This window comes from Thunnus thynnus, chromosome 9 (assembly GCF_963924715.1).
Source record: "Thunnus thynnus chromosome 9, fThuThy2.1, whole genome shotgun sequence".
NCBI classification, from domain to species: Eukaryota; Metazoa; Chordata; class Actinopteri; order Scombriformes; family Scombridae; genus Thunnus; species Thunnus thynnus.
The window spans coordinates 26,701,313-26,713,824 of NC_089525.1; the positions used below are offsets into that span (position 1 = coordinate 26,701,313).

Genomic DNA, 12,512 nt, shown 5'->3' on the forward strand with positions numbered 1-12,512 from the left:
GATGGTTGTAATTATCATTTTGTTTAAATAAATGTACCATAATACAATAATAAAGTTTTAGAGTGAATGTATGTCTGGGGGATCAGAAGGAATTATATGTATTTAGTTATTTGTGTATTTATTAGAGGTCTCATCCATGAGCTAATAGTGTATTCCCAGTTACTTAGTAATTATTTGTCACAAAGGGGGGCATAGATAGTGAGAAATATGCACAAAATAAGAAAATAATGATAGTTATTGGTTATGGTTATATATTTTGTTTCATTTAGCACCCAATTTACGATTAATAACAGTTGATTCATTCAGAAAGTAGTCAGTATGCAGTATGCAGCAGTCTGTTCTCAATCACTTCATCAGTATTTATGCATATAATCCATTCAGATTTTTAGCAGTTAATTCTTTTGTTTCTTACTCGTTCTTCACTACTCAGTATTTCATACAGATTGATGTCTGTTTTGTGTTACCAAGAAAGTCTTATTCTATCATAAAAGACGCAGCTGTGAGATTCTTCAGCACTTATTCTGGGTCAAGCTCCCTGTCAGTCAACTGCAAGGGGATGCCCACGAAGCCCAGTGAATTGAAGAGAAGAGTCATTACAGGACACTTTGAAATACCTCTCTGATAGGAGGTGATGACATCTGCCAAGCTATGCAGACATGCCCTCCAGAGACGGTAACCAAGGTCAACTCATCTTGCTGCCAAGATTTTTAGTCCAGTGGAATTCCAGTTGCCATAAGACAACTAATACTTGCAGGACAACTGAGCTCTGTATAAAAACAGTGCCATACTGGCAAGGTTTCAAAAGCTCACAGCCTCAAGCTGATCCAGGTCTTTTATCAATGGAAGCTTCTGTTTTAGAGGGAATCAGGGTTGTAACAACAAGAATGATAATCATTCTTGCCAGCATTTAGATCAAACAATCTTTTAGAGCTCCTCTTTTTTCACACTATCATAGTTTTTTATATTACATAGCTTTGGAGATAAATGCATTTACTTGCCTTGACATGCTCAGTTTTCAATGCCAAATGCTCAAAAATTACCATTGTATTACTTACATTCTGATGCACCCTTTAATGAAGATTGGGTTATATAAGTACGCATAAAAGTGAAAATGCAATATGTTATGCAGGATATATGTTTTTGAGGGATATGCTGGTTGCATTAGAGTGACTGTAATATACAAATGTTCTTGTCGTGAGTGAAATATTTATGTTTTTAGTTAAGTTTTATGAACCCAAGTCATTCAGACTTGCTAAAAAAGAAAAAAAAAGCTTATTTAAAATAAACATATCAAGTGCCAATGAGGGATAAGCACACCCTCCTTAGTTACAGTAGGTCAAGACAACAATCAGTCCTGTAAAAAAAAACAACAAAGGGAGCTGAGGAAATGGTGCTACCTCGCAGTGAATAACAGGTATTTGCTCTGACAAGTAATCTTGACTTTAGGCAGATATACTCCGCCCTTCATGTTTAGACTGCGCCAGGCAGACACTTTGCTCTCCCCGTCAGAATCAATGTGAGCATTGGGACTATTTACCGTACCTTGTTTAGAAGTACTAAATGTATGCGCTATACATTTTTCTGCTATGGGAGTCTCACAAGCATGTAATTGACTCACAATTGCTAATTTATTTTGCTTTGTTTCATTCAGTCTGCTTCATGTGGAGCTCCTTTGCTCTGTGCCAGCTAGTCAGACTGTAGCTACTTGAATCATTGTGCAGAAGCAGCTGATAACATTCACCAAGTTCTTCCGCTTAGGAAGCTAAATTGCTTTTCGATTTAAGTAATTTCATTCCGCAGATAAGGAAGAAAAAAAACACATGATAGAAATGTTATCTGTATATATATTTATATATTATTCGTGATGGAAAATGTTAATATAAAATCTTTACAACTGCCAATGAAATGGTGGCTTCAGAAGATACATTTTGCAATGAAACATTGACAAAGCAAAACATTTGAAATGATAATGCCAAGCTGATGGTGTAACCAGCTGACAGTCCTTATCTGCAAACTGGTAATATTCCAGAAAGTGGGTTTCTTATTGGAGGGCTGCAGACAGAGACAGGACAATGAGACCACTACAGAAGAACTGATAAGAAACAGAAAGAGGGGAAACACCGTGCCACATCAAAGATATTACTTAAAGACATTATTTATCCAGGCAATGTTTGCTCAGCATGAATATATTTCCTCACCAACACCCTGATTTCTATTCATACCATCTGAGGCACACCTGGGAGCTTCAAGTCCACCCGCTGCACTCTGATACTCAACACTCATTTTGGGGTTAAGTGCCTCACTCAAGGGCACTTCAATTGTAGCTAAGATGAAGATTTGTTGTATGTTTTTTGTTGTTTTATGTTGTTTATGTTAACTAGGATTTTTTTCTTTCAAATTTGAACCTTCATTTTAGTCCAAGCTTGATTTGAAGCTCACAATTTGCAACCAACGACTATTAACCTGCCATGAATAAAAAGAAAGTTATATATCTTTATTACCAATTATGTCTAATTGCACATTGTGCATATGTCAATGTCTATGTGTTTTTTATAAGAAAATGTTTGATAATGGTTAAGTTCAGGCATATAATAACTTATTACGGTCAAGGTTATGCAGCTAAAACCAATTTTGATCTTAGAGTATAATTTATTACGCACTATACTTAAAGTATAATGCATTTCTCCTTTCCTCTGAAATGCTCAACTGTTGCTCCCTTTTTCCCTATAGTCTAGTTTTATTCCACTGTACCTACATTTAAGTACCAGTAGGAGCAAGTAAGTATTTTATTAGTACCTTATTCATACAATGAAATGACACCATAAATCGAGAGCTGTATTATAGTGTTACCTTGTGTTACTGGCCTCAGTTAGTCCAATAGCCTGTTCACTCTCCTTTAAGTTCGTAAGTTTAAGCTTCATGTTCACCGGTCAGTTGCCAACTTTGTCTGTTTTCCGTTTGGTGCTGGGCAGCTAGCATACAGTGGGTTTATCAAAGCTTTTTTGCTAAAAAACAAAAAAAACCAAAACTGCCGGATGCATCTTAAATTATGCCTACAAGGAGACTGAAGCAAAAAAGTAAAGTTGTGGGCCACAAAACCAAAACTATGAGCTTAAAGATGCTAAAAGCTACATAAAGCTGATGGGAACTGCAGAGTAAAGTGATCATTTCTTTGTGGGTTTGTCACTGCAGGTGACCCCTTCCACCATTATATATACAGCCATTTCATCCATGTTAAAAATATCGATGGGAGCAGCTTTTTGGAGACCAAGGTACTTCCCATTTCTTTACTTAATTAGACCTGACCAGAGCATTGTCTGCAAGAAAAGAAAAAAAAAACACTTCATTAACATGTATTAGGCAAGGCACAGATAGACTTGGTGTTTGTGCAGGACATTTCTTCAGCAGAGTTTAAACCTGTGACCCAGATCCCTTGAAAAGTGCTTGAGGAGGTGGGAGAGACGGTGCGCTCGCTGCCTGAAATGACAAACAGCAGGCAGGCGGCTGCATGCTTTGCTTGCCAAATACAGCACTCCATGTTCAAATAGTGCTGACAGGGAAAACATAGACACTTTTATCCAGGGTCCCCCTCTCCAGAGTGAGATGTTGAGGGGAAAAACTCCTCCTGCCAGGAGACATAGACCTTCCTGTATTCAGTGGTCGAGGGGTTGTCCTGTTACTATCGTGGAAAAATCACACAACTGCAGATTTAGGAATTTTCTTTTTCTTGCTTACACTGAATGTTTACACAGGAACTGATGTGTTTAGTGACTGTCAGAATGGATGGGCCCATGAAGGTTGTTGAAAATACATTTTTCAAATTAAAAAATACATTAGCCTTGTTGAAAAAATAAGAAATCACTTTCAACCATCCTGGCAAACCTTTCTTTATATATGCGGTTTTCATCTGACAATGGTGATATACTCAGTGTAATTGCTGCCCTCTTTATTTTGCGCTGAGTTCATTGAACATTCGAGCCATCCATTTTCTTTGATGGTTTTAATTCAGCCAAGCATACCGGCTTGCTATTGCACTGCCCACTACGATGATTAACTGCATAGTGCTGCATTCATTCATTCAAGCATATCCATCAAAGTACAGCTTCTTCTAACTGGAAACAAGCTTTCCCAGGGCAGCAGGCTCAGGAAACATCTGACCTGTATTAAAGAATGAATGGAGATTCCAAGACCGGCTAGTTTTGTTTCACTGGTTTAAGAGCCGTATCGTAATTTCAAATTAAAACACAGAGTTAAGCACTCTGGAGACCACTTAAAATAACATAGTGGAAACTTGAATGCCAGCTGGCCACACTTGTAGTTGCCGGTAGAGGAGGCTCGTACCTACAGTATTTAAACCTCTATGTTTGGTCTTGTGGACAGATTTGGTAATAATTGGCTGAGAAAATGTTGATGGTTTCTAACTTTACATATGTAGATATGTGATTTGATGCAGCATAATGTTGCATGACTTTATAGGTACAGTAACAGAAAGACAGAGTAAAAGGCTTTTTTTAAAATAATACTATAGGTTTAATCTATTATAATTCTTTCAACTTTGTTTCTGTTTTGTACTGAATGGTGGATGGCTCTAAAAACAAAAACAAAACAAACCAAAAAATTGTGTGGAATTCCGCGTTAAGCTCCATGATTAGATGTTTCCAAAATACTTCCTGGGAGTAGCTGACTTGTCCCAATAAGTTTTTATATATACAGGCTTGTAACTTCAATCAGGAGAGTTTCTCTCCCACCTAAGCCTTGGAAGCGCACTAACTGCCAATCACTGCAAACAAATGAATGGCACTTTTACTTCCAGAACCCCAAACACCCAAAATATCTCCTCCCACTTCACTGCTCTGTATGTGTGCTTTTAAACCTGTGCTCCCAGTCAGATCAGAATGAATGGATGATGTACACATAACAGTGCACCTAAAAGGGTTTTGATCTCTGACGGGGGCCACCCACTTTCTTTCCTGTTTTTAAACCCCCACTATAACCACTTATTTAGCTGCATCATAATCTAATGAATGCACAATACACCTCTGTATCTTTAACCCTCCATGTATACATATGAGGAAAACTGCAGATTTTCCCCATAGGCCCGTGACCCTAATAACCCTAGTCTACTCACTAATCTCGTAATCTTTAGCGGAACAGCAGCCTCTGTGATCATTGGCAGGTCTGGCGCGGTGCATACCTTCCTTCAGTGGCGCTCAGGGGGGATATGTGGGAATATCTGCAGGTAATCCACATCTCCTACAAATATCTGAAGCCGGATTTTTCTAATAAGAGCTGGGTCTGTGCTTATGGGTGGGCTAGGTGGTGGTAAAAACATGGCCTTCTACGGGAAAGTGAAGCCAGACCACTTAACTCAGAGGAGTGATATGAAGAGGCGCCCCCTGAGATGACCTGTGTGATTGGGAAACTGAGATGCACCTTCATCTGGATGTAAAATGTTATACAACTGGCTGCTCTGCCAGCAAATCACAGCGTAATGGAAACAGGCATTATAAACACTGTAGCATGAACAAAGGACATATCAATGTAATGAAACAAGCTTATAGGGGCCGTTAGTTAATACGACTGGAGACAAGGTGCAGTGTAGCTTTATTGTTATATGCCTGAGTCTGTTTGCTTAGACAGGAGGGCAACATTGATTGAACTTTCTCTATAAATGCCACTCTGTCAGATAAGAAGAAATGTGCAGTAATGTTGACTAGCAACAAGTGTTCCAATCCAAGATGGATAGGTTTACAAAGCACTGTTGTTCATATCTTATGTCCATTGTGTTGGTAGGTGTAGGCTACTAAAACACTTGGTCAAAGTTAGAGAAATACCATTTTTTGGGTAACTTTTGAAAATGCATTCTGTATCATATCATATCATCATATATTTTTTGCAGAATTTAACCCTGATGCAACATCTTTCCCAAAACATGACCAAGTGCTTTGTGTTGCCTAAACATAACCACAAAAATAAAATTGTGCATTAGTTGCCAGGAGTGGAAATTGTAGGGAAAGCAAATGAAATACTCTACATTGACAGTTATAGTTTTGACAGACAGAATGAACATTTTGCATAGGCAGTGAATGGTTTGCAGACATGTCCCTTGTTACATTGATAAAAACTTAATCTGGGCAGCCTTTTGTTTCTTACTAAATATATTTGGTAATGCAAATGAGTTGTTTATTAATGTAATATTAAGGAAACAAGGCTGCAAAACAACACCACATTGGCCTTTTGCCAATCATCATGAAAAAATGTTTTGCCTAATATTCAAACATGACATCTTCTGTGAAATAGCAATGAGAGAGAGACTTTTCCTCCCAGCAAAATAATAATTTGTAGACGTGACCAGAGGTTGTGGTGGTGATGGTGGTGATGGTGGTGGTGGTGGTGGATGGGTACACATTCAGATCCAAAACCATACAAAGCATTTTTGTAGTGTAACTATAGATGTCCCTTTCAGCAATGATTTTTCTTAATAACCACGAAACCTTATAGCCATGTGGCAAACACATGAAAATGGCATGTGAAATACATGTTATTGTAACATAATCCTTAGTGGTGGAGACGGAGGAAGGAAATGTTCATATTATTTACGACCACAACACATACAATTTACATTTCAGAGTTCATGCTCATTCTGTTAGCTTTTTTGAGACTTTTGTCCAAATCATTTAGTGTGACAGATGGTTACTCCACAAAGCACAGGCCCTCAATGGGAGACAGCCTGCTCTGATATCTTATGGAGTCATCAGCAGCTGCTTGCCAAGTTTAATACGACTGGGGACCGTAACTCTCCAGGCAACTACTACTAAACATGCCAGACAGGTCTGGCTCTTTCCCCTCATCCAGATCGATATCAAATTGTCTCACAAACTATCAGCAATCAAGCGCGTCAGAACGGTGAGCTTTCAGACACTCCAGTCAAAGGTTACAGACGGCCTGGGCAGCTTGAGCCAACGTGTGACCGCCGTTTTAAAGAGTTCTTTGACAGTTTAACATCTATTCACCCACACTTCCCCCTCCTCCTTCTCCTCCTCCTCCACCTCCTTCATCCCTTTCCCTCCCTTCTCTCCCCCCTGTTGTTTTCCTTTCTCAGCCGTTCTGATTAAACCTGGAGATCCCGGGGGGAGGCTCTGATTTCCCAGCTTGGACTGTTACTGTAGTGAAGTCAGCGCTGCATGTCCTCACACAAGGCCAGTCAAACCCACTGGCTGTAGAATACTGAGGAATGAATGAAGTTTGACCAGTGCAACATCTGCAGGATGCACGCATGTTGTTTCTTTGAACCATACCCTGTCAGGTACTGTTGAGTTTTATGTTGTTGTATAAAACTTTTGTTTTCAATCTTTTTTTGCTCTTGCTATTAAATGAATCCCAATTCTGATCCTAAAAACTTATTTTGGTGACACTTTCCACGGCTGAAGCTAAGCTCTCAGTAAGCATATAAATATTCAAGAACACATTCTTCTACTGCTGCTTTAGAGGCCTGTATTCACAGGATTGGTCAAATGCCAGTTAAGGATGGACAACTTTGGGAAAAACTGTCTTTGTGGACTATATTTCTAAAAAGTCCTGGATTGGTATAAATTTGCAGGATGATTATTTATCTAAGTCAGTCTATTGGGGATGAAAGTAAAGGACCAGTGGATAAACTGAAGTTCAACAGTTGGATGAAACAGTTGGATAAAATAATAATAATAATAAAGTAAAGATAACACATGCAAGTGCACCAGATGCAACTGTGGAAAGTAATGAAACATAGCCCCACCGTGCCCACTAAATCCCACTTGTGGTACACACGTGCACAACCATACACGCGCGCCAACACACTCCCTCCATAAAACAACAAAGAGCTTGATTGCCAAATTGCCCGAGATGGCAAGAAATCATTGGAGGGTAATCATTTACTTATCCAGCTAAAGTTAGGGACGCCGTCAACTTCAGCCTGGACGTAACATTAAACATTGACAAAAAGAAATTTCTAAATGTGATAGTGCAGTTCAGTGCAGTGCAGAGGGTAAGCAAATTACATCGCCCGGAGCGACTACTGCTGCATGAATGGAGCCTTTTTTATGATCACAGGGAAAACTTCTCCCGGGGGACATGGAATTTCAGAGGGTTTCCCCCCTTAAACATACACGGGTACACTTTAAAGGTAAAAGGTAATTTTGCACTTCCTATCCTGGATAAAGCTGTTTGAAATGAATGAAACGCTCTCATTCATTGCAGTTAAACTCAAGCAAGATGTGCCTTTTAAAAGAATGGCTTTAAGCCCAGTAAGAATAAACATTTTGTTATGCGTGTGTGAGAAATTCCCAAGTTTATGTAAAACTTTATGACTTCGCTGCATGAGAAAAAGCGCATTGAAAACTCACCGTTTTGATCCTTTACGCTTGGAAGGTGAAATTTGCTGACATGACTTGATTCAGCTTCCGAGCCATATTGTTGGAGAAGCGATGCAAGAAGGAATAATAATGGAAGGATCATTTGGATGAGTGGTGGATGGCGATCACAAAGCGCTGTAGACGGGATGGTTTGTATCACCACACACATGCGTCGTTTACAGGACACCAGTGCTGTTTTGGACACATTTGGAGAGGATAAAAGCAGAGTAGAATCCACATAATCTTAATCATCAGTCCCTCTGGAGAAAGTGAAATTTATATCTCCCTAAATCAAGGCAAATCCTTTCCAGACCTTTTCCACATCTGCCGTTGCTGCGCAATGCAAGTGCGCACCTGTTGGTTCTGAGAAAAGTTGAATACTGAGTTGCAGAAAGTTTGGCTTCAGTAAAAAATAATCCTGGAATTACTTGTGAAAGCGTCCTAATGCAGGCATATCATCTATGGTTCGAGATCACTAGAAATGCACAGATGCATTTTGGCTAAAGCGCGCGTCCACGGTGCGTTCTTGACTCAGTGTGAATAAATCCTCGCAGATCTTTACGCATTACAGCAAAAGCTCTCACACACACAGACAGCGAGACAGTCCAGCAACCTGATACAGTCTGTACCGAGAAACCATTCGCAACACCAAGACAAGTTCTGTTGTCTGGCGAGGTCTTGAGTCATAACTTGGTGGAGACTGACATAAAATATCGCTGCGTGGCCGGGGTTGGGTTTTTGGAGACTGCCAACTGACGGCGCAACAGGTGCTATACATAAAGTACAACTTCCCAGCCGAGGAAACTCCCCGGGATGTTAACTATTCCGTTGCTGCCTGGACCAATGAGATGGTTCAACCACTTTCACTGACAAACTGGCAAATACAGTATGTGTTTCCAGTAGTTTCCTGGGAAAAAAAGTGTCAGCATCTTGAGATAACGAAGAGTAAAGCTGCTGTCTGTTATGATGGAGATGTAGTCTTGACACGTGGTAATGCTTAAAATAACTTTGCAGACTGTTTGCCCCACAATTGAAAAAGAGCGTTTAAAACTCAAGCAGCAGCTCAATACAGACAACTTGAACATTTTAAGACTTATATTTTAGTTATCTGACCATTCAGGATTTTCAGAGCAATATTGCCTTAGAATACAAAACCAAGAAGAAAGAGAATTCAAATTCATTTGACTTTTATTCACATTTACTGGTTATAAATGTATATCCTTTTTAAATCAATGACTGTGAATTTTAAGGAACTGAACTGGAAGTGAAATTAAGTATTTACTCGCTACTGTGCATATCACATCTTCTTCCACTGTGTTTTTGCTCATAAATATTTCTTTTAATTCACCTAATTCTTCTGGGCTACAACATTGCAGCCTTTGTTGCCCACGATCTTTTTTGCCCAGTGCACCATGGTCCACCAAATTTATAACATATACATGGTTCAACACATGAAGTCCACATTGCATATGCACATCAGGGACCTCATCATTGAAAAGGAAATTTCCATAATAAAATATGTCTAAGTTAGCTTTTTTTAAACCATGGAGCGATTGTTTAAATCCTTGATGCATTTTCCCCATATAGAGATGAAAGATAAATGTGGACCCACACAAGACTTTTTAACACACCGTGGTGCTTTCTGCTCTAAATGTTCCTGTGGAAGGAAATGTTTAAGAGCTTCACAATTTGTCATATCAAAGCAGAGACACCGCTTGGAACAATACTCCCTCCTGTTCCCAATTTCCTTTCTCCCCGGCACAATGTTGTACCTCATCAACTGTGTTTCATGTGGTTCCTCCCATCCTATTGTTGGCAAAATCCACTAGTGTATCCCCCTGCTGTATGGTAGATCTGCTGCTGCACAGACACAACAATCAAAGGAGAGCTGGAGACATATTGAACCCATTGAGCCAGACACATGATGCAATGCTGCAGCAATTTACCCCCAGTCTCACATAGCTCAGAAACTACCACCTCAAAGAAAGTGCAGAGCAGCCATCTCTCCAGCATTAAGGTATGAAGGAAGGTTTTTGTGGTTTTAATCAAAGTTAATGGCTGGGAAAAGAAGGCATGGGGCTTTGATACAGTCATTTCATACGTGTGTTGCCCCTGTGGAGAGGGGCATGTAGAGGTCTTCTTGTGCCTGCTGCAAGGGCCAAGGCCCTTTGTGTAAAGGAGAGTATCACATTCCAGCCCTGCAAGGGCCTGCAGCAGATGTCAGCACTTCACATTGTGGAATCCCTCTCTCTTTCGCACACACACACATACACACTCAGTCACCCCTTGAGGTTTTGTCTGTAAAAGCGGGGTATTTTGTCTCGTTGTCCACATTTGATTGCTGCTTCCACGGTGGTCTTGTGAAAAGCGGAGGCTTTGATACAAAGAAATATAATAAACAGAGGAAATTAGAAACAAGACAGACCTTTTGGGTCACGGCTAACATACAGAGACATGCCAGCCAGCAGGGCTCTGTGTCCACCGAGCAGACTGAGATGGAAATGTATACAACGGAGAATTCACAGTCATCAGCTCCCAGCTAAATCCCATTAGACTTGCTTGCCTTTCAGGACGCATACTGTCAAACAAACAAATGCCCTTTCCCAATCAGTCTATATAACACAACACATCTGTCACAGTGTCTGCGAAACACCAGTTTTGTTCCAGGTTAAATTAAGTGAAACACAAGGGAGAGGACATGTTTGCTAAATCCAGATTGCAGCTCATTATTGCACCTTGTAGAAAAAGGCCTTTGAGATGACTTCATTTATATGGTAAAACCTCCTGTAGCAGAAGCAGCTTTCGCTGTGTGGTCCTGCAAGAAGTCATTTGTGGTTTTCATTCAGGGTGGGAAATGTGCCAGCAGAGGAATTTAGACAGAAATGACTCTCTCTTTTCTTAGAATAAATACCAAATTGAAATCTTTGACATCCATTGTTATGCATGATGACTTCTTATCATTGAAAACACAGATAAAAAGTCATGCTAATGTTGCTGCAGTGCTGTTTCCTTCAATATGTGGGTACACTTGAAATCCTGATCTTTTATAGATGTTCAGGTCTTTTGCTTAAGTTTTGTGATGTGTAAAGTGTGGCAGCACTATGATTAATTGCCCCTGGCTGCACTTGGCTTTGAAACCAGAGCCCCCTGGTGGTGCCCCTCAGGGCTACAGTCAGACTTTTGCCCCTTGATCACTTGTTGATGCCACTGCAAATACTGTAGAAAATGTCTTGTCTCTCTGTACAAAACGACATGTGTTTTCATTCTGTTAAATAAAAGAATATGTCATCATGTGATTGAAATAAATTCCAGGACAAAATGATACCATCTAAGTATTTCTATCTTCTGATAGAATCATCCATCCATCCATTAATCCATCTAATCTGCTTAATCCTGTTCAGGGTCACAGGGGTTGGAAACTTAATCTTTGTCCTTTTTTGATTTCCACCACTAAACACATGCATCATTGATACATTATAGAAAGGTATATGGTTATTTTCCAGTGCCTAGACAATTTTACTGGTTCTCAGAGTTTGAGACCGAGGACCTTCCACATTCACTGAGAAATTAAACTGTCAGTGTTTTTATTGGTTGCTGGTTATCTGCATATTTATTCTGCTGTGGCCCTGTTGCATTCACGAGTTGCTCTATCTTGTTTAAGGCAACCTGTCAGTGGCTAATGTGTTCCTGGGTGGGTTAACAGTCTGCAGTAGATATTCAAACCATTAATTCTCCGGTGTCCACAGTAAAAGGATCATCTGTTCAATACTATGCAATCAAATGTATCATCTACAATAACAACAGTCCCAAAAATTTAAATAGTAAGTAAAAGTAGCAATACTACAATATAAAAATACACAAAAACATCTAAAAGTCCTGTATTTTAAAGTTTTACTCAAGTAAACATATAGAAGCTTTATGCAAAATGTACCTAAAGTATCATAAGTAAAAATACTGTACCTGTTATGCATAATGGCACCTTTAAGAGAATCAGCTATTTAATATTGTAGCAGGTTGAGCTGGAGGTGTTTAATTTAACATTGCATCATATTGTATCATTTGATCACATGTTTTGTATGTAAAATCATAATCTGCAAAGTAACTAGAAGTGAAGAAGTGGCA

At 39.5% G+C, this 12,512-nt stretch overlaps 1 protein-coding gene across 3 annotated transcripts in view; it reads right to left on the reverse strand.

Annotated features, from left to right (window-relative positions):
• pdgfc (platelet derived growth factor c) overlaps positions 1–9,308 on the reverse strand; it is a 50,994-nt gene extending 41,686 nt beyond the window's left edge. Inside the window, exons 1-2 of one of the 3 annotated variants that reach the window (XM_067599889.1) lie at positions 8,704–9,305; positions 8,382–8,582 (exon numbers count right to left, since the gene is read on the reverse strand). In XM_067599889.1, coding sequence (XP_067455990.1) covers positions 8,382–8,559 — 178 coding nt within the window. In that variant the 5' untranslated portion in view covers positions 8,560–8,582; positions 8,704–9,305. Of the gene's footprint in view, positions 1–8,381 lie in introns of all 3 variants that reach the window. The other 2 variants (XM_067599890.1, XM_067599888.1) reach the window with 2 other exon arrangements.
• Between the last annotated feature and the right edge of the window lie 3,204 nt (positions 9,309–12,512).